The following is a 27098-nucleotide window of genomic DNA, read 5'->3' as shown; positions in this document are numbered from 1 at the left end:
GGAAAAGCCCGAACGATTAGTGAGGGGTCACCGAGTGGCCTCGGCCCATCATGGAAATATGAACCGGACAATGTTAAGCTGTAAGGCTGCTTTTCCCCCCAACCTTATACCTTAAAGTGCTGTTCAACTGGAACAGTCTGATCCCATGTTGGGTTACAGAGACATCATTGAGTATTTTAAAAAAGATTCAACATTTCTCTACTTACACCTCTGTCTCTGTGACTGGTTTGGTATGGAGGACTGAAACTGCCAAAATGAAAAATAAATCAGTCATTGATCCAGTACATAATTTAATATGCCATTAAATGCAAAAAAGAGAAAAAAAATCAAGACAACATTTGATATTTTACGGAAGTCCTAAAGGGCCATGCATTCATACATTTTATTTCCTCCGTTTTCCCGAGATAACGGGATAATTTTCTCGAGATCTCGAGATAACGAAACTTTGTTTTCCCAAGAAAACAATATAATTAATTTGAGATCTTGAGAAAACAAAACGATAGTGTCGTATATTAAATCACTGCAGGAAACATCATTCAGCATAGCAATGTCAGAGGAGCAGGAGCATATCGATCACCGCGTCACATATCTTTTCAATCAAGGCCTGACACAGGCTGAAATAGCAATATGCCTTGCTATTACAGATAATATACACATTATTGTGTCTCCATAATCTCAGGCCTATCATATCACAGTCATTATCTCGTGATCTTTAATTAATTATATCGTTATCTCGGGAAAACAAAGTTTCGTTATCTCGAGATCTCGAGAAAATTATCTCAGTTGTTATTTCGAGATAATAACTCGAGATCTCAAGAAAACAAATGAAATTAACTCGTTATCACAGGAAAACGGAGGAAATAAAATGTATGAATGCATGGCCCTTTAGGGTTTCCGTAATATTTCTCTTTTAAATTTGCTCTTGTATTTATTTACCTTTTGTATTAATTCCCTTATTCATATACTTTATTTAATATCACAATTTATCTTGTAATTGATTCATTTTTTCATTTGTAAATGCATATCTTAATTATTTAGCTTAGTCATTATATCGAGATTACTGATATTTTTTCTGATCGTGTTAATATTTTGTGATAGTACCAGTAGACATCCCTAAAATATCTTTGCAATACTGATATAGAAAAAAAAGTCCTAGCATTTATGAAGTGATATGAGGAGATATCAAGGACTATCAAGATACATGTTGTGCATCACAGTATAGGCTAAAAATATTGATATTATTTTAAGGCCATATCACCCAGCCTTAATCTGGTGTATTATTTCTACAGTCTTTTTTTACAAGTAATGGAATAATTGTTTGGTCTATAAAACACCAGAAAATGGTGCAAAATGACAATCAGTGTTTCACAAAGCCCAAGATGACGCCCTTACATATCTTGTTTTATCCACAACCCAAAGATATTCAGTTTACTGTTATAGAAGAGTAAAGAAACCAGGAATTATTAATATATTCTGATTTTCTTTACGTAAGAAATTACTCAAATCGGTTATCGGTCGTGATACTTGATCCCCACCACAACGAAGAAAGACAATTATTGTTTATGGTGCCAAAAACTTGCAACTATTGTTGTATGAGGGACAGATGACAAGTGCACACACATTGTAGTCCTGGACTTTGTAGTCCCTTTGCAATTCATTTATTTCAAGCACTGTTAAGACAATAAAAAACACAGACAATGTCACACCGGTCTGCATCAGATACCCACATGGTAGGACTTTCACAAAGGCCAGTTTGTCGTTTGGGGACATGGGGAGCGACAACTTTAACACACAAACACGCTAAAACAAGTGTGGAAAATATGGAGGATGACAGTTGAGCACCAGTGTTGAGTTTATCACACATACACACACACACACACACATACACACACAGGCAAAAACAGAGATGAGAAGAGTCGCTGTGATGCTTCATTTGGATGCATGATGCCCAACTATTGGTATGGACTGCTGCTGTGATCTCTTGATATAAAAAGGGTTAACATGATGAGGTCAAGAGATAGTAAGATGGTTTGGTAGGGGTACAAAGTAAATTGATCAATCCTAAAGATGTATATTGCATCAGATATTCAGTGATAAATCCTACACAGACACAGTTTTTACCCCAAAGTACATTAAACAAACTTCTAGCTTGAACCGCACACAATCTATCACCACCATTCAAGGCTTGGTATGTGCTAAACTTCCATTATAAATTCCCACATTAACAGTTCCCTCACTGTGTGTGCCTTAAAAACTAAGAACACAGGCACAAAATCTGCTTTGTGTAACAAATTAATCTGAAATAAGACAGAAGAATGTTTGGTTACGGATCCAAACAGTTCCTGAATGAAAAAAAAAAACAGGTTAAAAATGGGAACAAAAATAAAAAATAAAGAACACGCACCTGAAAACCAACTCCCATAAGTTCACATCTCCTCACAAAACTCTAATTTTAAAGCTCAAATCAGTGACTGAACATCACATACAAGAATTCAAGGCCCTTTCGATGATATTAAGAGCTAAAAAAATGTAAATAAAAAATTGTGGGAATATTATATTGGGATGTGAAGCATGCACAATCCTTTGAGGCTGATCGCCACATAAGTGACATTACACCACAAGTCCATCTACCCCTCACAAGGTCACTTTCAAAAACAAAAACAAAAAAACACCACCAACAGCTGTTATAAGGTCCACTATTGTTTATACAATATATATGAACAGCATAGGTTATTAGTACTGCAACAAGACTGTTTCCATATCAAAATGTACAAAAAGAAATCACCTCTACTCATTCCTTCATCCGCTCAGGGCCTCTGGTTGAATTCATTCACCTTTTTTTTTCAGAATAATTTAAGTCCACACAAATATTTGCACTAAAATGTAAACATTCATTCATAACACGCATTAAAAAAAAAAACAGCCAAGGGAGCCAGGTTTGTTTGTTGCATCCACTGTACAATTTTTGAATCCCACAGAGAAGGAGATCGTCCTGAAATATAAATGTGCTCTAACTGTTATACGGCTACTACGACTTGTGCAAACACTTAGCTAGACTAGGTTTGTAAGCTGGACGGAGGCTTGATTCAACAAGGTATTAGAGGACAGAGACGACAGCTTTATCTACAATCCTGTATGTTGATCAGGTTAGGATTTAAACCACCGCTAGAGGAGTGTCAGCACTGACACACTTTTTTAAGACAGACAGCAAGTGGAAGTAGAGCCCATGCATGCATGAAGCTTCTTATGTACAACTACAGTACCTCTTTTTTAAAATGGTTTCTATGGCTAAACCATGCTTTGGCACCACCACTAGGCTTCCATATATTGAGATGTTGATATTTTTGTCCAAGGCCTGTGTTCAGGATCAATGAGTCAAAATGGTCACCATCACAATGTGTTTGATACATTTCTTGTGAGAGGCAGCACAGAATATCTTCTGTAATCTATAATACATTATATGTTGCAGGACAAACACTGTCAGTTTGTTTCAAAGATCCAATCTGCACACGAAACACCCACTTCTAGACAGGCATTGAGGTATAAAACAAACGGTATGATATCGACGGATGTTACCTGCCCTTTTCTGCACCTTCTGTAAAACCACACTGAGAAGTTGTTGCGTGGCTTTTTCCTGAACTAAGAATAGCTGAAGCATTCAAGGCATTTTCAGCAACCAAAAAAAAAAAAAATGAGCATAAAAAGTCATAAATAAGTTTCTTCACTTAAAACAAAATATTTACAAAATACGTCAGTTACAGGTGCCACAGTGATTTGAGAACCAAGAGAGAAAACAAGCAACGAGGAAGTAAACATAATTTGGCAGTCATTATTCTGTTAACAGTGTTGCAGGATGCATATATTACTGAGAAACATTGGTGGTGATTTGCTCTTCCGTCTTCGAGCAGTTGCTTGCGATGATTTGCGACTTGGTCACAGTTTTCTGGACACACATGCAAGGCCTTCAAATGTAAGTACAGTAGCAGGTCAGAGACTTCTCTTCATTTTTCAGTCTCCTCCTGAGCGAGACTCTTCATTGACCTATTGTCCCTGGCTTTGTGACAAAACTAAAACCCGTCTTTGTCTCTTGACTTGGCTCTCTGCTGTGTTGTTGTACCCTGTGATCCTCTTCCTTCCAGCTTCACGCTGGATTCTGACTGGGCCGAGTTGATCCAGGACGCCTTGAATGCCTTCGGCTGCGTGACAGGAAGTGTTGGGCTCGCCGTCGCCTCTCTCTCCTCTAAGTCGTCAAAGCTCACTTCCTGCACGGCTTCCTGTTTCTTGAAGGAGTCCCTTCGCTCTGACAGAGCCAGCTTCCTCATCACCACCACCTCTTTGGAGTGATGGTTGCTGCTGCGGTGTTGTGGTGAGGAGGTGGTGCGGTGGTGCTCGCTGCCTCCACAGGCCATGTCCTGGTGGCCTCTCTGCCCTCCTATGTAAAGCCCCTGACGGCCGTGCTCACCGACACAGACGAACCCAGTGGCTGTGTCCCCCTCCATGTCCTCTAGCCCCTCCCCCTCAGAAAGAGGCACCTCCATGGTGTGGCGACGTGTACTGTAGGCTTTCCTATCTGCATGGTACCCCCCTGTCGTCTTGTCCCCTCCTGTCAGCTTCTCTGCCGACTGGACCCTCTTGAGGAGTGGTGAGCGCGGCGGTTCTGCACTGCGGGGGCGTACAGAGTGGCGGGCTATGGTGGGAGGGGACAAAGTCTTGCCATGGAAACCCTGTAGAGACTTGGGGTGACTGGGGAGGCAGGATGGAGAGCACTGGGGAGAGAGGGGCTGAGGAGGTGGGATACAGGCCAGCGGTGAAGGAGGAATACTGCTCGTGGACTTGCAGCGACCAGCTTTGGTGTAGCGACCTAAGACATGTAGGGAACTGGGACGGGCCTGTGGCACAGGGGAGTTAGGGGAGCTGGAGCAAGGAGAAGAACTCGAATCTGACGGAAAGAAAGAGAAATACAACATGTTGGTCATAAAACACAAAGAGATCGACAGCTCACTTTTTGGGACACAAGTGTTACATGACATCCTCACTCACCTCCGGAGTGGTCAGGAGCCGGGGAGCGACAAGGCGTTGAAGGCCCAGGAGAGAGACTCTGCGTGGGGGAGCCGGAGAGGCTGTCGCTGGATGACTGGTGGAATCCTGAAGAGAAGCTGCGACTGCTTTGCATGGGCGGAGGAGGTGTATGCTTAGACAGCTTCTTCAAGATGCTACGCCGTCGGCTGCAGAAGAGGTGAGATAAGAGGTCAGCTGAGTGTTCTGTCGATAATATTGTTCTTTGCTTTCGTGCTTAATTGAAACAGTACACGTCCTCCAGTACACAACACCCAGAAAGATTCATTAAATTTCAATATATTTTTAGTTCATCTTTGTTTTTACTGTAGAGTTCTTTGTCACTTTGTTTTGACAGGTGTTATATAATTAAAGTAAGTAATATTGTATCATCATGTACCTGTCCTGTCCGTCCTTCCTCTTGCTCTTCTTGCTGCGCCGAGCCATCTTTGCCTTGTAGCTCACCTTTCTGGCAGGGCCCACCTTGATAGAAGTGTTCTCCAGTGCAGTAGTCTGCAGAGTCACCTTATTGCCACTCTGTTGAAAACAGATCATTAGCATAAACACCTATCTGTAAGGCGTTCAGTGTGCCACAAAATGATATGTTACAACTAACTGAAAGTATGTTTGTTTGAGAAATTTCCCTGACATAAAGCAAGACACAATCATCATTGTGATCATCATAACATAGAAGACGTGAGCTGCAAAATTTAATCTGAATATCAAAAATTCTAGTTCTCCTCGTACCTTGAGCAGGAGCTCCACCACTTCAGTGTGGACGAGTCCCTGGACTGATTCCCCGTTGACGTGAGTGATGAGGTCACCAGCCCTCAATCCTGCCTCGTGTGCCGGACTGCCTTCCTCAACACACTGTGGACACAATCACACACAACCTCCGATCAAAATTACCAGTCAAGAAAGTTGTTTTAGTTTATAATTTCTAGACCTAAATGTGTATGTTTCATTAGTATACTCTAAATTAGTTGAATATACAGAAACCACTGGCTACACCTGAGCCGAGAACACATACCCAGACCATGTGGTGCACAGTGTAGACGTCACTGTCTCCCATGTAGACTCTGATAGCCCGTAGCGCAAAGCCAAACCTTTTCCCAGAGCTGTGGATGACCACAGGGGGCCTGAGGCAGCTGATGCTGACAGAGAGGTCCCGGCTGGGGGACGAGTCTCTGGACGAGGGGTTGGATGACAGAGACAAGGACGATTTGGGGCTTGTAGGTGCTCCTGCTGAGTCATCTACATCAGGAGAAGATATGAACGATTCTTGGTTAAATAATTGACAAGTGACATTATTTTTATCTTGTTCACAGTATTAGTATTTTTGGTTGGTGTGTAAATTACACAGCATCAGTCAGTAGAGGGCACTGTAATCAAATGGATACTCTTGACAAATACAGACAGTCAAGTCTCGCCAGTGCAAGATTTTCAAAACATGATTATGGATTGATTCTGAGCCAGCTTGACCCACATGACCATATTGTGTACCTGGGGTGATGATGAGGGACAGGCCAGAGACGGAGGCGGACTTAGGGACTTTGCCAGCTGATGATCTGGGTTTCTCTGGGGTCTCCAGCTGGTGGGCGATGCGTCGAGATGCCCCTCTCCTGAAGGATGGCCTGGTGCCTGTGCTGTTGCTCCTGAGACGAATGCGCCGCAGGTTGGAGACCACCCCATCTAGAATTAGAGGGTACAGAGCGTCAGCGCTGGTGTTTCTATGATAGCAAAATAACAGGAGAGAATATGCAGAGGTCTGCGTTCATTTGTCTCACCTTCCTCTTCAGCAGATATGGCGAAGCGAGGCATGATGTCGAGGCTCTGGGTGCTGTTCATTACCAGTGGGCTGGCGCTGCGCTCTGACTGTGAGGAGCTGGACGAAGCACGAGGACGTAGACTGTGAGGGAAAACACAGTAAACAGCCAGGATGTCAGTAAATCTGGGATAAGAAACTCTTCAGAGATTGGCCAACAGTTATATTTATATAGGACTGATGTAATAAAACAGCGTAACTATGGATTAAACAACACAAATCATAAATCAATTTTTACACAAATTAGTTGTAGTTTCTAAAGCAGGGTAAGGGTTAAGGTCGACCAGAAGTAAACATGGTTACATTGTGAGAAAAAAACATGACCTTTTGTCACTCTTTATCATTCTTAAAATGCTGATGTAATCTGCTAAAACATCACAATATACGTCAGTCTTTAATGCCCTAACAGTCAACTCCATTCAGGTTCATAGAGGGACCTGGAGCCTTTCCCAGCATGCACTGAATGGAGCGCATGAAACCTGACACTGCCATTCACACCTATGAGCAATGTGAAAGCCTCCACCTGACCTGCATGTCAGGTGGTGGCTTTCACATTGCTTAAACATACTGACAAAACCCAACACACACAAATTCCATATAGGAAAGGATCAAACCTGGGTGAAGTAACAGTGTTGGACTGATTTCTTAAACATAGTATTATTCCAAACACACCATTTTCAATGTCTCATAAAAATCTGAATACAAAGTGCTTCAGAATATTGCACCTCCATCTCACATTTTTCATTAAATTTATGGTTAACAAGGCAAGAAGGAGGACTGGCTGTAATTCTTCTCCTCTCACAGTGAGGACATCACTCCGTCACATTTCACTCTCTCACCTCCCCCTGGGTCCATCTGCCCTCCTGTCTCCGCCAGCCAAATGTTTGTATCCATCGCCGGGGGAGAGGACTCCCCTGCCCTCCCACCGCTCTTCCTTCTCCTCACTGTGGCTTCGCTCGGATGACGACAGGCTCTGGTTGGATGGCGTAGAGGTGGACAGGTGCTCTGTGCTGCTGTACACCTGGAGATTAATGAGGAAATGGGTTACATCGATGTCTTCAGTTTATCAATATTATATTTATCTTTTGATAGCGTTACATATACTACAGGTGAAGACCAATAAGCAGCGCAGTAACAAGTACCTTGCTGAAGCGGTGGGCCACAGAGGAGAACTGCCGTAGCTCCAGAGATGATTCATCATCATTGGTTTCATCATCGTCGTCTGAGTCCAGGTGACAGTAGCGCTCAGATCGGGCTGTAGGAAAAACAGTGACAGTGCATTTAATGATGAAAAAATTATCACACTTTTTTTTCCTAATTGAAAACGCCACCAGGCATTACTGTAAAATCACCAACATTCTGACTCAGTCTCATAGTAGTGTGCCCTCCTGTGTTTCTAATAAAGGTGTCGAAGTTTGTCTTGTGTTTGTGTGTGTGTTTTTGTATATGTGTGTATCTGTCCATAAATCCAGCTGAACTGCCACGTACTGTCAAAGTAACTGGTGTCGTCCTCAGTCTCTAGTTGAGGTATGAATTCAGCTTTCTGCCTCAGGAGGCCGTTCCAGTCCAGACCCAGGAAGAACGTGTGCATCTTCACCTCAGTGGTTCCACCTGAAGCGAGAAAGTGTCAGTAAAGTAGTAAATAATCAGAATATTTTTGGTTTGCATGTCTACTTATCTTGGGGCTGGTTAATATCTACTCCTTAGCCAATACGTGAACAAAAGAGTCTCATTTATACCCCAAGATCTCCCTTTGTGTCTTATTAAATGACAATATGGCTCTCATGAGCTTTGACCAGTCATCATAGCTCTCTCTTTATCTCAGCCTGTCTATGGACAATATGGACAAGCAATTACTCCGAATATATTCTAAATCAGAATATGGCCAAGTGCATCATCCAGATCGCAAAAGCTGCAATGTTTTTGATAAAGGTAAAATGTGTGACAAAACAACATCATAATGAAGCACTGCTGCAGAGATGTCCTGGCCTACAAATCTTGTTTTCCAGATTTAAGAAAACATGTATGTTTGGTAAAGACCACGATAAATGTCACATTATCATGATTTTAACAATTTTTGTCAGTGAAAATCAAAACTGCGATGCAAAAATGATAAATTCTATTAATCGTGAATCATATCGCAATTATACTATATGTCAAAATAACCCTAACCACTGACCATAACCATATCATGCAGCCATAATCAAGTTTTCTTAACAATGGCTCTGCCACATTCCAACTGTTTCCTTGTTAACCTTCATGATCACAGCTTTGACGTAAACACTAGAAGTGTGTATTTGTTAAACAATTCCCATCAAATAAAGCCACAAAAATGTCTTACACTGCCAGTACAAGTATTGGAATCGGGTCTCTAAAGATGAAAGAACAACTTTAAATATCATCTAAACATTTCTTCATTTGTCCACATCCAGCTTGTATCTCTCTCTAATGAAACCCCCCACATCATGGCTGGCCCCAAAACCTGAACCATTAAAGGTGACATAAGACAATCTGTTTGAGCCTCTTAGCCCTCAGAAGGTCACAGTGACCTGGCGGGCTTTAAAACAGAGGGCCTTGTCCACACATTCATCACCAACCTGTTCCCAGACGCTCCAGGGGACTCTGTCTCAGCAGTCTCGTGATCAGGTCCTGGGCATCGGTTGGCAGAGCGTCCTCCCCTTCTGGCCAGATGATGTCATCTGGATAAAGAAGCACATACCAGTGATCCAGTGAAAGGATTTAAATATATCTTCACAGCCCAACGAAGTGTTGCATGTGTTGACTCTCTTACCATTGACCACCTGACCAAAGAGCTGCTCTGGTGTGTCTCCAAAGAAAGGCACACAGCCCACTAAGAACTCATAAAGGATGATGCCCATAGCCCACCAGTCGACCGGCTTCCCATAGCCCTGCCTCAGGATTACCTCTGGAGCAATGTATTCTGGAGTACCACACACCTGCAGAAAGGAAAAACAGACAGAGAGCAAACTGACTTTACTGAAGGTCACGAACACAACAGATGAGACAAAGCGCGGACGAGATGAGAAGAGACAAACCTGTTTGTCGATGAACTCTCTGGTATCCTTTTCAATGTGTCCTTCGTACAAGTTGGTGGTCATGTTCATTAAACCGATCTTTGACAGCCCAAAGTCTGTCAGCTTAATGTGTCCCATGGAGGTAATTAACAAACTACAGAAGAAGGAAACACAGAAATGTTTCATGTTACATCAAACGCTAACCCCCCAAAACATAGATCTCAGACTCGGTAAGAAATATCAAAGGCTTTAAAGTTTAGCAAAATTCTGTTCCAACTACAAAAAGATTGCAAAATGATGAAAGCTTTAAATGACTTTGGTGCTGCCTGAGAGAAAAAAATGTAAAATGTCAAATGAGGACTCACTTGTCAGGTTTGAGGTCTCTGTGTACGATGCCATAGTTGTGAAGGTACTCTAAAGCCAGGACAGTCTCTGCAAAATACATGCGTGCCATGTCCACAGGGAGAGGACCAATGTTCTTCAACAGGTTGGCACAATCTCCACCTTAAGGTACAAACACAGTCAGATGCTTTGCAAGAATGTGTTTTTCATTTACATAGGGTGGGCATAAGAAGACTGCACATCTTAAAAGTACTCTAAATAAAGCTGTGTGTGCCAAGTTCTTGGTAAATACACATTTTATAAAAACACATATCATCCATGCGTACCTTCCACATACTCCATGACCATGCAGAGGTGCCTCCGTGTCTCAAAAGAGCAGAACATAGAAACCACAAAGGGATTCTCAGCAAAGGTGAGGATGTCTCGCTCCACAAACACCTGCTGAATCTGGTTCCTAAGCATCAGGTTCTGCCGGTTGATCTTCTTCATGGCAAAACGTTGACGGGTTTCCTTGTGGCGCACCAGAAATACAGCCCTACATGGCAGGAGGAGGGAGGGGAGAGGGCAAAAGAAGAGAAAGAAGGAACATTACAGGACAAATGGGGATAGAGGGTTTATAAGGGATTGAGGGGTGCGGGAAAAGAAGGCGGGAAAAAGATGAGGAAACATATACATCACTTACGAGTGAACATCAGTTCAGACTTGAAATGGAATTGTCCAGACAAATTCTAAGTGTTAAAACAAAAATACTACAACATAACATCCTCATTTTAGTTTCTCTTCCCCTTTTATTGAGCTCTCTGCAGCATCGGCAAAGAGACTGAGTCAAATGCCAACAAAGAAGTCTGTTACTCACCCATAGGCGCCATTGCTAATGAGCTTGATGGTGTCAAAGTCGCTCTCCAGTGGTTTTCTGCGAGGAGGGGTGCAGGCTGCTCGGCTCTGAATCACACACAACCAAAAAAAGACAAGGAAAAGAACAGGAACTTTAGAAAAGCATGAATCCATGCACTTCATAACTTCATGTGATAATGTGAAGGTTTTCTGTCTGCCGGTGTTAACAACATAAACTGTATCTATCCAAGTAACCCCCTTAAGTGTTGTTTAGCTATACTTTATGAAATTTTATATTTCTTAAGTAAAGCTGCCGCCGCCTTTATAATCACTTTGCCCACCATTGTTTATCCTGTCAAACTGAGAGTGACATTATAATTCATTATAGCTACTTTATATAACTTTATAATGTAAGCTTATACCTGTGTGGGTGTTGCCTCTCCAGGGTCATCAGAGTCTCTGCTGGACGCTCTGTGACTTGGACTCGTCTGCTCCAGATGGACCATCTCTGTGACAGCAGCAGACACATAGATCAAACTCCATTCAGCTGAACAATGAGGGCTCATGCAACTGTTTTCGAGTGATCCTAACTGACTAATGATGCTAACTAAATCACAACTGTCACTTTTTATGATTTGTTTATAACATGTCTGATTAAGGGTTTTTCCAATTCAGTTGAATGATGTTCCACTCTGTTCAGTACTGAGAAAAGAAACATGTAGCTCTGTAGCGTATTTTTAATGTTCTCATCAAATAGAACAAAAACAAAACCTCTAAGTCAACAATGAAAAAAATGGATCCAGCATTATTCATTAATATGCAAAATACAAAAAAAAAAATAGATCACCTTCCAGAGGATCCCTGGTGAGGCCGAGCTGGCTGATGATGTATCTGGGAATATCGGTCTTGATGCCCTGGCCCACCTTGGCTTGACCCTCTGCAACCTCTAAACGTTGGTAAAACTCCTCCGGATCGAACTCCTGCAGAAAACAAAGGAAAGGACATGTTGTGGTTTTAATGCATTTTAAATATCAGCACTCACTACAAAAAATACCACAATAGCACAGGGAAGTGTTGCATGAGAAATGCACACAGTCCCCTGACAGAAAGGCTGCAAACTGCACACCAGGAAAAAACTGAAAAAGTGAATCCAGCTCATTTCTCCTCGACTTACAGGACAAATAGGATGAATATCTGGGCTAATTTTAGGACTTGAATTACCAGCTCGACACCTACCATCAGTGTTAAATGGCTTATAAAGCACTCCAACTCAAACACCATCCTGTACACAGGACATGCAACTGTGTTATCATAACAGCAAAAACTATGATTACTGAACCATATCATCACTGTGTGTGACTCACCTGTGACATCTGCATTTGAAGGGACAGATATTGTGTTCAAGGCTCTAAGCTGGTAAGCACTATGTTGACATTGCATCACTCCTCTACCTATGATCGCCACTGTGTCTCCCAGTGAGTCTTACCAGACACTCCAGGAGCCTGGCTGGCCTGGAGATGATGATGAGGATCTTCTTGACCAGTTTGGTGATGACGGTCACCTCCTCACTCTCTGAGCGCTCGTACGCCTGATCAGGAGAGGACAAAAGGATGATGGATTACTGTTGTGACTTTAATCCAATTTGGCACAAGCCATGAGGCAGCACGGCTTGTCCACAGAGGCTGCCTGTGCTCTGGCTCATATTATTTTTAGCATCCATTTCATCTTCTTTCATGATCTGTTAGTGATTCAATGAACCAGGGCTGGTATTTCAACATCTTGCATCAATGCTCATTTCTGTTCGCTGCCTCGCCATATTCATAAATAATAGAAAACACCTGCAAAGGCAATTTTATTAACACTCATTGTCTCCGTATCTAAGTCTAACATTGCCTTGCCTTGGTCAAACAGCAGGTTTCGAGTCTTTGTTTCAGAGGTGGTGAAAGAGTGATGTCAGTGAGAGTTCAGGTTAGTCAGCTGATAGTTTGTGACAGGCTCTGTGCCTTAGCCTGTAAAACCTGTTACAAAGTTTGTTTTTAATAAGGGTATAGTCAGAAAAACAGCCATTATAATTCCAGAGAAGAACTTGCAAGCACAGGGACACATTCAAACATTTTAACATGTGACAGGAGGGAAAGTAAAACTCTGAGTGAGCTGGAAAATGAGTGTGGCTTAGTGGAAATTACAGACCAAATAATGTCTATCCCTGATGCACTGTAGGATAAACTAAGCTACCAGAAGACTGAATGAAAGCACTGAATCGACTGCACTAACTGTGGCCCCATTATTAAAAAAATGAACTTGATGTTAACTATCCAACTTTCTGTGTATAAAGAGAAAGTCATTCAGGCCCTCAGCCTGCAGCAGAGGCTGTACTCTGTTTCACAGAAGGCAACATTTGCTGCAGGAAATCTGCTGCTGAAAAAGTTATATAATAAATCATTATGTAATCAAACAGTTGACCACTGCACAGATCTTTGTATTAATATAAAATGACAACACCATTACTGGCCAATGAACTGGAATCAGTGCTGAACAAGAACCAATCAAACAGGCAATTTCAATTCAATGTTCCCAGTGAAGCTACAGCGTAGCACGCAATGTCCCAGAGGGCAAGCTGAGCTACTGGCAATCAGAAATCCACTGACCATGTCTGAGAGGGAACAAACATTGGCTCAACAGCTGCGCGGGTGAATAATAATCAAAAAAAAAGGGAACAAAACTGTGTCTCCAAGAATCAGATGGAAAACCATTTTGAGAACCACTCACCTCGTGCAGCAGCTTCTCCAGTTTCTCCTGCAGCTCCACAAAGTACCTGGAGGTGACCAGGCCTTTCTGCGACTTGTCCAGACAGTCTCTGGCGAGCTCCACCAGCTGGTGCTGAATGAATCCCAGCACACCATCAGCCAGGGGCAGAGCAGTTTCTGGGGAACACTCTGCAATGATGTCGAGCAGCTGACCCTCCATCTGGGCTGTCGCCTGGGAAACAACCAAGATGGAGGACTTCATTTAAAATGGTGACAGCAGTGACACTTTCTTTAAAGGTTCGCCCCTCCCACAGGTGAATGAGTCAAGATTTTTAAAATTTCCTGTCCTGTTTTCCATGTGTGTAAAAGCTCATGCGCAGGTTTGTAAATCACATTAAGATGTATTACTGTAAATATTTTACAACTACAGATCAGAGACAGAGAAAGAAGCAAGAAAAAAAGCAAGAGAAGCACCGACTATACCTTTGGAAAGCGTTCTTTGTAGACATGATTCATCATGACAATTTCATTGTCAAACGTTCCACAGGTCCGACCAGGGCTGGAAGAGAACAAGGTTAAAGACAAAACAGAAAAATAGATCAGAGATACAACAGACAATAAAGATCATATCATATTTTTGCACAGATAAAGATAATCATTAATGAACGCTACATTTTAATCACATATAAACAATGGAACCACTAATTATTTTCTTCATCGATTAATCGTTTAGTCTATGATATGTCAAAAAATCTTACAAAAATGCTCATTACAATTTCCCAGAGCCCAAAGTGACATCTTCAAATTGCTTCTATTGTCTAACCAACAGTCCAAAACCCAAAGACTTTAACTACTATCATAAATGACAAAGAAAAGCAGCAAATTTAAAGAAGCTGGAACCAGCAAAGTTCGACTAATCTATTAATTCCTAAAAATCAACAGATGAAAACTGACATACTAAAGCTGTAAAACAATGTCAATCTTTAAAACGGTCATATTAAGCTACGCTAAATCTACAGATTTCTTACAAATAAACTGCAAATGTTTGACAGAGAGGGTTTACTGCCACCTGACGTGTTTGTAAATGACACTAATGTGATTCAGATCAGGTTCTCATCAGCGGTATCCATGACTACATCTGTTGTGTTCACGGGGCTTCAGTTACAAGGGTGCACCTTTGAAACCGTCGTACACATTACAAATCAATGTACTGTCATCACAACTGTTAAAAATAGCCATGCTGGGTGCCCCTATACATCACATGCTACAAATAACATAACAAACACTTTACTATTTCTGGTGAACCACAACAGATGCAGTGGCACAGCAGTGGTTTTATTTGAGGGCAATAGCAACAGTTAACCCAGTGGGAACTATTTGAGGGTGATAAGAAATGCTTTACACACCCTCAGGAGCTATTTTAGAGCAACACAGACACTTGTCAGTCATGTATTTCTATCGTCAATGTGTGCAGCAATTAAGAGGAGTTTTTTTTAATAGCATTACACCAGTCAAATACATGAATGGAGTTCTCTCTCTGATGGAACTATTGGAGGGATTGTGACAACACCCTCCGCAGCCCATTATAAAAGTCTCCAGCAACCTCAAAACTCTCTGCTGCTAAAGCTATTTAGAGGGCTTGTTTAAGTGTTTAATGAGAGCATCGATGCTAAATGATGAGGAAATGCTATATTCTAATCCAGGGGATCACAGTAAGCTTTTTTCCAGAACCACACAGAATAATTACACCACCATCTTCAAATCCTACCAGCCAGTAATTCATTATTTATAATCATGCATGAAAGACGTTACAGAACATTAGGCCAACTTTTGTCAGTTTGAGGAGCGACAATCCATCCAAACGTGACACTGCTTGTTTACTTTTCTATTTACACTGCTGCTACCAAGTAGCACACTGATGCTTACTGCAGGCTTCAAACAGGTTCCAGTTAAACTAGCAGGTCAATTCATCTCTCATAAAATTATTCTAAGTCTGTGTTTGAGTAAGCAGCTGTGTAACAGTTCTTGGCTGTTAGCTAATGTTAGCTAATAAGAAAACTAACAGAGAAGAAACTTTGGTTCAGTAATTTAAAGCCTATTATTACCTATTGAACTACAGAACTTCAGCCACACTAGCTCAAAAGGAAGAGGCTGAGGTTTTAATTTTTACTAGCTTCGAGTGGATTCTCCCTTTCTTTAATGCATTGTGGGAAAACAATGCCCATCAATACCACACTTGCAAATCAACAAAAGTTAGTATACTGCTAGCATCCTTAATGTACATACTCAACATTGACCCTTTTGTTGTGTGGACATACTGCTTTATCTAAAAGATGCAATATGTAAGAACTGGAGTCCTGTCAAATTCAAACTCAAAACAAATATGGGGCAGTATATGACCAGAATAACTGCTAACTTCTTGCATATTGCCCCTTTAAACCTGGCTACAACAATATGTGATACATAACATAATTTTGTGTCATATATCAGCGTGACAACAACAAAAAGTCCATACATGTAAGCAGTATACGTAATTCAAAGCTACCTGAGACTGCGTGAGCGGAGCCGGACAGGAGGCGTGGGGTGTGAGCCCTCTTCGTCCGCCACACTCTCTGTGCTCCGGAAATGTTTGAACAGGAAGTGGAGATCATCTTGAGTGGGCTGGAAGGGCAACTGGTGCAATAACTCCTGGGAAGAAGAGGACTGGGAGGGGAAAATGTGAAAGAGAAAAGTGGGAAAGTACAGAGGTCAGTGTGCCGGAATATATAGTGAATTTCTAATAAAAACAATCTTAGCTCAAACATATTTCCTGCTTTTGTCTGATTTTATTTTCACATTTGCATCTATGTCAGGTTGTGCTTCTACTGCTTTGATGATAAGACATCCTGTCTTGAAAGGCTTCCTCTAATAAGAGATTTACACCACCGCTCTCTCAGATTCACTCATTATCCTGTGAATACTCAGAGTCTTAAAGGCTATAGATCTGAATTAGACGCAACACTTGACAAGAAAATTCTGCAATAAAATAAAACGTCATAAATCCCTTCCAGATTGAAGAAAATGACTCAGTGAGCTTTAGTGTTCTGCTCTCCTAAGGCAGGATCTTTCTTTTTCTGCTGCAGCATGCCCCGAGGCAAGCACCAACGGCTGTTGCGTTGGCCATGCATGCATTCGTTTTCTCTTTCCAAGACAAAATGTGTGACACGCAGCCTGGAATTTATGAGAACTCCCATCTGGCTGGGATCTTGTGTTTCACTGGAAGAAGAGCAAAGGGAAGAGTGGCTCATCTGACTTGAGGAAAGAGAAGAGCTTCACAGAGAGACAAAGTGGAGGGAAAAAACAAACAGACAGAAAAAGAAAGGGTAAAAGAGCAAGAAAGAAAACAAGTGATAGAGAGAGGGACAGAAAGATACCCTGAGGACGAAACTAGAGACGTGTCAGAAGTGAGCGAGAGCAGTATAAAGACCTCACTGACGGCGAGCCTGAAAGGGGCATTGTGCAGGGAAGGGCTGACCTCACCGTCTCCAAGCCATGTGGTCGGCCATACAAAATTACAGCCGTGACAGAGGAGACGGGTATTGTTTTTACAGCCAACTGCAGTCTCAGTAATGACTTTCAGGACAAAAACCTCAAGATAATCAGCACTGAAATGTTCAACAAATAGCTGATGGGTGTAGCCGGGCAACACGACGTGCTCGCTGTGTTCGGACTTCTACCGAAAGGAAAAGCTGAGTGTGGAAATGTGAAACACTGTACAGTCCCTAACTCGAGTGTGATGTCATCCAGGAAAAAGAAAGCATGCATTTCAACAAGACCCGTGTTATTTTAGTGATAAGACTTATTATTCCTGTACTTTCCCCTCAGTCAAAAGGGGCTACACAGAGTACAGCTCAAATCATTTTGGTATGAAGTCATTTATTCAATAAGGTGGTCTCATGGTAAAATACTGACTTTCCAACAGAGGTCTTGTTTTAAAATTCAACCAGAAAAATACCATTCTGTCATGTGCATATAAAACATCATATCTTTACTCTGGGAAAGGCATCTGAGGACTCATTCCTACTTCCTGTCTGTGGTGGAAACAGTGATAAAAGGCTGATGATGGAGCGATGCATCATCATCGGACATATCCTGTTATGACTGAGTCAATAAAGGATACAACATCCATCTCCAGTCAGCTGTTTTGTGTAAATCAACTGGCTGCGGAGCCTTTGGTTGACCAGACTGTCTTGTGACAGTGTTGTGATGGTATGAGAATGTTGTTGGCTTTAAATGACCCTCTGTAGCCTTGGATTATGACTGTAGGCGAAGATCAGCTTGGATTCATGGCGGAAAGAAAGAATTTTCTCAAACCTCTGCTGCAGCATAATCTACCTCCAAGCTGTCCTCTGTATGCCTCGTCATTTTGAAGCATTTATATTTTTGCCAAAATGTGGCTAACTATACTGATTCTAAAGCCTCGACGAGTGTGCTGCTGCATTTCACATTTCACTCGACATGCTTGTGTATGTGACAAAAACCTTTCAGTCCTTCTGTCTAAATACTCACATATGACTCTGTTGAGCTCAAGATCAGGTAAACTGTTTTGCACATGCTCGACCATCATGCTCCAAAAGGTTCTTCTGCTGTCACCCTTGACAAAAATCCCACTAACACCCGGGAACATCTGGCTTTTGTCTTCAGCAGCAAAGGATACAATCGACATTCAGTCCCAGGTCAAACGACTCTGCATTAAGAGGTTTATCAGTAATGGAAACATGACTACTGGGTGGACACACACTTTTTCTCACCGTTCTAGCGCGACACTATGACTGACGTTGGTGGGTAAATACTCATTTATCCATCTTTGTTCAAGCAGCACTAGAACGTTGTTCAGTCAGCGTTGAGTTTGAAAGAGACTCAAGTAAAAGCTGCGAACAAAGTAGCCACCATAATGTCGTCAGTGGCCTCCATGCTGGTTTCTACTGTTACTGTGAATTTATGGCGTGGAATGTGACCCACCAGGAAAAAAACAGAGAGGCAAACTCGTCTACTGGCAATGGGAAAGGAATCAATGGCCTATGTTTAAAAAACCTGCATATACGCGCTAATTTGGGTGTAAAAATTGTGTTCTCAGCTCCTATTCAAGTCGAAAAGAAAAATGAGGGAGAGTTTTGGATTCTTTAAACTTTTACATGACAATCTGGATCTCAAGAATACTTAAGGTATTAAATATGCTTGTAGTCTTTCACTGTGAGCTCTTGGTCAAAAGGTGTAAAACTTTCACAGCTCATCTAAAATACAGCCCAGGTGCTGAGCATTTTATAAAAGAACTGTATTCTATATTTACAGTCTACTGTAAATCACCAACCACTTATAGGTTGATTTATTTCACACATTGTGTGCAATCTGATGGGATTTACAGTTCAGTTGGTCAGCACCATAAGTTTACAAGACACGGCTGCCCTGTAAACTAATTGATAGACTGACGGCAAGTAACAAGAGAAGCTTAATGGTCCCATGGCAGTGGTTTGGAAAGAGGTTGAATGTCTGATGAGCAAAAGAGACAGACCTAACTGGCACTGATGACTGCACGGAAATAAAGACATTGAGAAAGATACAGCAGCAGATTCAGCTTACAGATACTGATGAACTGGGTGCGTTGGTGCAGTATCCAGACGAGGGAACCGACGCCACAGACCACCTTCGCCCATCCGCTCTGTGGAAAACAAAACAGCAACAGACTGCTCAGTGGTAGCTCCACCAGCAGCACATATGCAGCCTACACATCCTGTTGACTCACACCAATCATCAAAGATTAACCTTTTTACTTTTCAAAACATCTTCGCATGCAAATTTGAAATCTGATGCTTGAAACTGTGCGAAGAAAACGGCAGCTCGTCGTTTTCTTACCTTTCAGTGCGGGCCAGCTGGCTACACAGATGCAAAAAGAGGAAGAAAGAGGAGAAGGAGGGGAGGCAGAGGGGCGAGCGGAGACAGAAAAGTGAGAAAGAAAATAGACACTGTTTAATGACAGTGACAGAGTAAGGCTGGCTGTCAGAGTCACAGCACTGTTTGTCTGTCACAGCTCGCAGCCACTGGCGGTCTGCTGATGCTGCTGCTGCTGCTGCTGCTGCTGCTGCTGAACACCTGCCAAGCTGCTATAATACTGCAGCACTCAGACACACTGCCACTTAGCTTGTGACTCATTATATACTAACTCACACAAACACACACTCACAAACATCGCCTACACATACGGCATGAAACACCCACCCAGGCCGCTACAACAAACAGAAAACTTCAACCTTTATCTGTAAAATTTCCACTTTCAGCTAGAGCTTCAACGATTTAATTCAGTGATCGGTTAGTTGTCAACTATTAAACTAATGGCCAACTATTATGATAACTGATTCATCAGTTTTAGGATTTTTTTAAAGCGAAAAAAACACAAAATTCTTTGATTCCAGCTTCTTAAACGTGAATATTTTCTGGTTTCTTCACTCCTTGATGACAGCAAACTGAATATCTTTAGGTTGTGGACAAAACACAACATTTGAGGAAGTCATCTTGGGATTTTTACCACTTTATGACATTTTATAGACCAAACAACTAATAGATTAATCAAGAAAATCATCAGATTAATCAAAAGTGAAAATAATCGTTAGTTGCAGCCCTACTGTCAGTGCCTCTATCTCCATATTCCCCCTACTTTTCCTTCCAAGATGGCACTCTGAGGACGTGTCCCAGTTTCCTTGACTGATTCAATCTGTGATGACAACGATGGTCAAATATTTTCCCACAAAAAAAAACAGCTCTTGGGGACATGGAGCCAAATCAGTGGTGACACAATGAAACTGAACAGTTCTGCTCTGAGATCTAAAGAGGTTTGTGTGTGTGTGTGTGTGGTTGTGTTTTCTCATTTAGTTCACACCCGATATGTATGTCATACGCTACGTGTTGTTATCAAACGCCTCACCACTGATACTAGGTTGTTGTATTAAGGTCCTGTGAGGCTTAAGAGGATAGAAGCTAAGATTAAAAACAAGGTTTTATAAAAAAAACCTGCCTGGGGTGTAAACAGGAAAAGAAACTATTGTGAGCTACAGTGTTGGCAGTCCCCACACCTCAAGGTTAAAAGAAAGAACAGTGCGGCAGCTAAACGATTATACCTGGTTCCTTATCATGCTTTTCCCTCATTTGCATTAAAAAGACTTATGTATTCTTTACATAAGTGCCATCTATTGCATGTCTGGCTCTTCAGTGTTTACATGACAAACTGATTGCACAAACAGCAGGGCCATACTGCTTGTGCGAATAACAAATGTACCCAGCAGAGCTCTCAAAAGTGCAGTCACAGCATCTGTCTCCACACTGGCAGCTTAAAAGTCTCAATAAATTCAGATGAGTCATGCAGGCTCGTGCAAAGGCAATTCTATCAGGAGACATCCCCTCTCCATCCTCCCCTGGGATGATGGTGCAATATGCCATACTGCAGTGCAACATCTAATGCTAATTCAGAGCACATGATATTTGAGATAGGCAGCATAGTAGGACATACAGTGAGACAGAAGTATCTATTTTTCAGCCTCTCGTTCAGACTGAGCCTACATGTTGCAGTCTTTCTGAAAATCGACACACTATTTTCTGCTACTGGACGTGCCAGGTCCACCTCCTACTCCTCTAAAGCCCAGTGACTCTGAATACAGTTGCAAGAATAACGATGAGAGGGCAAGCTTTGCCATTTTCCCCCATAATCACTGCAGCCCTGAGTAATGAGTGTGTGCACCGACTTGCCGCCTTAATTGGCTTGAAAAATGCCGAGACCCATGTCCAGCGAGTGGCCCTGGGGCCTTTCAGCTGGTTGGACTTGCCTCTCCACTGCCTCATTTCCACTACAGGGGCAACAGGGAGCAAGCCAGGGCATGTTCATTATTCACGCAACTCAGTTTCCTCTCAAACAGGGTTATTTTAGCCTCCTTTTATTGGATTTGGAATAGCTAAAATAAAATAAGTGAATAATTGTTGATGCTCTGGCTAAGTTTTGAAGCAGCTTGGCTATCTCCAACACTCCTTGCAGGTTTCTGGTTCCTACTGCTAAATGAATCATAAATGGATATATATTTTTTCCCTGGGGTTTATTTCTTATGATTTCAATTTAAGCTGTCTGCAGGATGGCAGTTCATGTCTTTACAGGAAGAAAGATTAACCTACTTTAATGTTAAAATATGCAGCTAATCCTCTGTTGTTTGGGGGCATATGCGCAGCATTTTATCAGCCTTACGAATTTTACAGTTCTTATGTGAGGCAGGGAGAAAATCCATATTAAAAAGCACTTGAGTTCATTCTTACCTGCGGGCAAACTGGAAGTTGGCAGAGGTGCTGGCAGAGACATTTCTGGGGCTTTCTGAAGGGCTGCTGCCAGCTGAAGAAACAAACAAAACCAGTTACTAACTTTGATAAGCTGAGATCAACTATGTATACGACTCTCCCACTGGCTGTCCTCTTGTTTTGCATGATTAGTTTTAAAGTGGTTTTACTTCACAGTTCAACCTGAAACAATCAAATCTTTTAATTACAGCAACACTCCCACAGACGTTAACTAGGCCTCTTCCCTTTCTAATCAAAGAATCTCAGTTTCAGCAGACTGCAGGGAGTCCTGTTATGGAGCCCATCACACAACATACTTTTAAAAAGGGTCACTAAAGGGTTTTCATGCCAGCCCCTGAGGGCAGAGCACTACCACACCCAAAAATGGATGCAAAGAATGAATAAGCCTAGAATGAATGAGTAGCCTAGAGAAAGCTAAAAGAAAAACATCATCATGAGAAGGGAAACCATCATATGTGTTATGCACATAATAATCCCATAGCAATGAACCCATCACAAAGAAGACAACCAGAGGGAAACCAGTCCTCGTCTTGTGACATACAGCATAAAAAACAAGGTTGAAGGCACATATATAAAGACAAAAAAGCTAATGTAACGGTCTCCTGCCACTGATGAACCCTCTCACCTCTTCATTCGATATTGTCCTCTTCTCTGATCAACGTCGACGTACAGTAAACGCATTCAGCTCTAATTTAACTGACTAACAACCTTACACACGGTGCCAAGCAGACACATTCAACTAAAAAAAACACACAAATACCTGTCGCAAGTGGGAGAGGTGAGAGCGGGCGTGAGAGAGTGGGCGACGGGGTCCCGACCGCTAAACTCCTTCTCTTGTTGTTACGGGAACTGCGAGAGGAGGAAAACAAAAGAGAAGAGAGAAAACATTTGTTTATGCAGAGCGAGCACAGACACAATCAGTTATCACATGTTGCCTTTTATCAGTCGCGTAAGATAAACACAGTCAACCTCTGAACTGGAGCTGCTGATTGTGGTATGTAAAACACTGATTACGGTTATGATACTGATGATGGGTGTTTATATATAAACATGTCTGTATGCAAATATATAAGCACACTCTCACAGAGGAATGTTTGTACTGTGTATTACCTTGGGTTGAAGTTAAAGGATAAGTTCACCCAAAGATGAAAATTCAATCATTACAGTAGATAATGATTGAATTTTCATCTTTGGGTGAACTTATCCTTTAACTTCCTGGATGGAAAGTCTGGGGAAGTTTTGTAGTTCACAAAACCTTTCTGAAGCTTCACAGTAAAATAGTGTTGCAGCATTCCTCCAAACAACTGAAGTAGATAGGGACTTGTTTTAAAACATAAAAAATGACCTAATAGAAAGACATAAAATGCCATAGTACCTACTTCAGACAGCTGGTGCGCTGACGCTTTTAGCTTAGTCTTCAGTGAAGATTTTGGCTTCAAAGGGTGTAAATAAAGTATTTTCATATCAATTTGGGATCTTAGAGCTTTTGGAGACTTGGATTACACCGGGTGAGCTGAATGGAGCATTTTATGTCTTTTTTTCAGTTGTTTTTTTTTTTTTTTACTTTTTTAAGTCCCCATCTACTTCAGTTGTATAGAAGATGCTTTTTGTGAAGCTCCAGAAATGTTTCGTGGCTTGACGGTGAGTAGATAATGACTTAATTTTCATTTTGGGGTGAACTTTTCCTTTAAATCAAACAAGTCACATTGTTATGTTCTTATAATTAACAGAATAAAAGTCTTTCAAGATAATGGAAATACATAGATCATATGAATATCTAGGGAGCAATGGGGAGAGTGGACCATGAGGTAAGGTATTACACTAAAGTATCAAAGATGATCCGATGACGTCTGGAAGTCATTTTCATGTGAGAATATGGGAAACATCTGGAAAGAGTACTGGTGCTTGTACCACTGGGAGCACCTGATCCTATAAAAACAGCGCTGTCCGGCTGTTATACAACGATGTAGAGAAAATAAGGGGACCCACTGACTCCAGTGACATAACTGTGCAGGCCATAACATGCCATCCATACCATTAAAGATCCATCACTGTGCATGAACACAATCTTTACCCACACATACACAACACAAACTGATCTATAAGGAAATCAATGATTGCTTTTCCATTGCACAGAGAAACTGTGGTGACAAGCGTCTTCTAAAAACAATGCATCCGCATGTTTGAAGCTTTTTTTGACGGATGCAAATTGAGTCCGCCAACCACTTCTTTGGAGCTCCTTTAGGGAAACTCTTTTTTTAGTCACATGTAAAAGTAAGACCGGTTTAAAAGCTTGCAGATACTGCTAAGTGGCATTTCGAAGCACGAGCCGCCCACACACAGTAGATGTCAGTGTAATTACGATGCACTTGCTTGCAAGTTCAAATGTTATTTTGTCTTCCTTCTGTATGTTTGTGCCCGGAGGGCTGCTGTTCACTCAATATGTGTGCTTAAGGCTTCATTTTGAATATAATCAGGGATCCTTTTAAGTTTGTTTTTACATCCCCCAAAAAGCCTGGATGAAATCCCATCAAGCCTTTCGTTTCATCAATAGGAAGTCGATGCCATCTCTCTTTCTCTCTGGCAATGACCTAAAATAATTGAGGGGCTGAGACAACAACAGAGCCTGACGTTTCTGGGTCGGTGCTGAGGCAGATTCACGCTGTAGCTATATGGCCCGCAACCCTAAAATGAGACGGTACAGCAACAGGGATTAGGGAGAGCCAATAACTGCATGACGTTGGCTTCAACGACACACCAACCACAGAACGCCACTGTGAAGTGCACCGTTTCACTCTTATCTGAAAATAAATAAACAAACACCCTTTTCACACCATAGAGCCCGGGACAAAAAATATAAAGGCATGAAAAAGCATCACTGTATCACACCATGACCACGAGAGAGCTTTATCCTCAGTTGGCAGTGATAAGGCAGCTCATATCTGGGACAAACAATAGTGGGTTGTAGGGAGCTTGCAGGCAGACATGTAGCATTATGAATGTAGGCCACTGAGATGTTTCACATGTCTGCTGATGGTGAGGGGTTGCATTTACTCACTGGGCTCCATTCAAAGTCATGCTGTTGAATGGGTTCCTCATGCATGCTGCCAAGCTACATGGAAAAAGTGGATAGCTTGATACTCAACAAAATCTCGTTAGCAGCCTGTTAATAATGAGAAAAACTACATGACATGTAGGTTTGCAGAGGTAAATCATATTTCCTGTAATGAATTCTACCCTGTTAAGCACTTGAGCCCTAACGGCTCAAATATTTGCTTGAATTTTCATGAAACGAGACCTTGTTTTGGAGGCTTTTCATGGTCTGTGTTGTTTCATAATAGACATTCTATGCATATGCTATAGAGTGACATACCACACTACAGTTCCTCAAATATTTAAGCAAGATATGTTGTATGTTTAAATTCTACATATTTTTGTTTAATTTCAAAAAATGTATCATTTAGCATAGTGTATCATTTAGCATATATATATATACACACACACACATATAAATATATACACACACACACACATATACATATATATATATATATCTTTTTTTCCAAGTTGAATGCCTGTCAGGAAGTAATATTTTGTGAAATTATCATAAAGCATTTCTCCATCCATAAAAACACTTCTGTTTTCATTCCTTTGAGGGTCAATGTAGCTGATAATAACAACAATATAACTATCATATACCTGAAACCCTGACATTTTCTGAGACAGTTACTGTACAGTTAAAATCTCACACCTTTGCAACCTTGACACATGAATTTATAAGATGACAGCATAGATTTTCTCCCAGAACTACACTCATAAAAAGGTGTTCATGCCATTGACAGGAGCTATAATATATACATACAGTGGCAGAATCACAACAAATCATTTCACCATGTAAATATTACTGCTTTGCTCAACACAAATGATGATAAGATCACTGTGACTGCCAAGGACGTGCAGAGCATGAAAGGCACATTTACTGCTGTACTCTGTGAGGGCTGATTACATTGATCCCACAGATAAAAGCACATGTACAACACTACAGCCCCACTAACCACATCAGCGTATCGATCAGCAGCGCTGGGACTCGAGTGTCGCTGTATGCGACAGCTGGTAGCAGACAATGCAGTCTGCTCACATACACAACAGTCTACAATGGCCACGTTTCTCTGTCGGAAACAAAAACTAGGGCGGATGTGACCGACACATACAGTAACGTACTGTCGGCTATCACAGACACCGCTGAGGCATTATCAGTGTGAGCTGCACGCCGATAATGTTACCGAGCATTATGACGGGTCGCGTTTACGGGCTGCGAATCAAATAGCTCAACATAAACGTTCAACAAATTGCTGTTTGTCAGACAGTGAATGGCACAGCTCAGCGGGGAGCTGATGACAACCACAGGCCGAGCAGACGCTTTCGCTTAGCGCCACTTTAGCCAAGACTGTACCGCTTTTGTCCGCACATTCACAACGTCTGTCACCATAAACAGGCTCGTCAACGTTACCTTTTTGATCTTTTCATCATGGCCCCAGTCACAAAACTAGTTTTGTAGCTCGGCAACACGGTCCAGTAGTAGTTTTGGTCAGACATGGTGATGGTGCTGACCGATAAATCCAATCCAGATATGAGAATGACCCTGTTGTTACAGTGGGAGCATCATGTTGAACAGTTTGTGTTATTGGTGCTCGTTAGGCCAGTACGCAATGTCCAACGGCAGAAACTCCATTCAGCTCCGGTACAAACTGACCCCAGACCCACGACACGGCAGCTCGGTGCTGGCGAGCGACTGCTAAGGCCATGTCCGCCCTGCTCCTTCTCCCTGTCGCCGGCCACATTCACCAAACAGTCCGTGCCGAGCGGGATGCGACATCATCGAGTGATATC

At 41.9% G+C, this 27098-nt stretch overlaps 1 protein-coding gene across 1 annotated transcript; it reads right to left on the bottom strand.

Annotated features, from left to right (window-relative positions):
• Positions 1 to 1621: 1621 nt before the first annotated feature.
• mast3a (microtubule associated serine/threonine kinase 3a) lies at positions 1622 to 27098 on the bottom strand. The gene is made up of 27 exons (XM_073491209.1): positions 26719 to 27098; positions 22969 to 23057; positions 22170 to 22242; positions 19731 to 19751; positions 19458 to 19536; positions 16384 to 16541; positions 14322 to 14397; positions 13861 to 14070; positions 12578 to 12679; positions 11939 to 12071; positions 11514 to 11599; positions 11114 to 11199; positions 10584 to 10792; positions 10281 to 10419; positions 9937 to 10069; positions 9672 to 9837; positions 9478 to 9579; positions 8369 to 8491; positions 8023 to 8135; positions 7720 to 7901; positions 6843 to 6964; positions 6559 to 6747; positions 6086 to 6309; positions 5803 to 5925; positions 5456 to 5592; positions 5041 to 5225; positions 1622 to 4939 (listed from the first exon to the last, which is right to left on the bottom strand). The coding sequence occupies exons 1-27, from the start codon at positions 26802 to 26804 to the stop codon at positions 4068 to 4070; spliced, it is 4218 nt and encodes a 1405-aa protein (XP_073347310.1). The 5' UTR covers positions 26805 to 27098; the 3' UTR covers positions 1622 to 4067.

This window comes from Pagrus major, chromosome 21 (genome assembly GCF_040436345.1).
Source record: "Pagrus major chromosome 21, Pma_NU_1.0".
Taxonomy (NCBI): Eukaryota; Metazoa; Chordata; class Actinopteri; order Spariformes; family Sparidae; genus Pagrus; species Pagrus major.
The sequence above is the reverse complement of the archived record's forward strand: the minus strand, read 5'-3'. Positions and strand labels throughout refer to the sequence as shown.

Coding starts and splice junctions, on each gene's coding strand:
- mast3a (XM_073491209.1), bottom strand. CDS start 26,804: ATGTCTGACCAAAACTACTACTGGACCGTGTTGCCGAGCTACAAAACT. Junction 12,680..13,860: donor TGGAGAAGCTGCTGCACGAG/GTGAGTGGTTCT, acceptor TCTCCTGATCAG/GCGTACGAGCGCTCAGAGAG. Junction 6,965..7,719: donor GCAGATGGACCCAGGGGGAG/GTGAGAGAGTGA, acceptor TTTCCCTCACAG/TCTACGTCCTCGTGCTTCGT.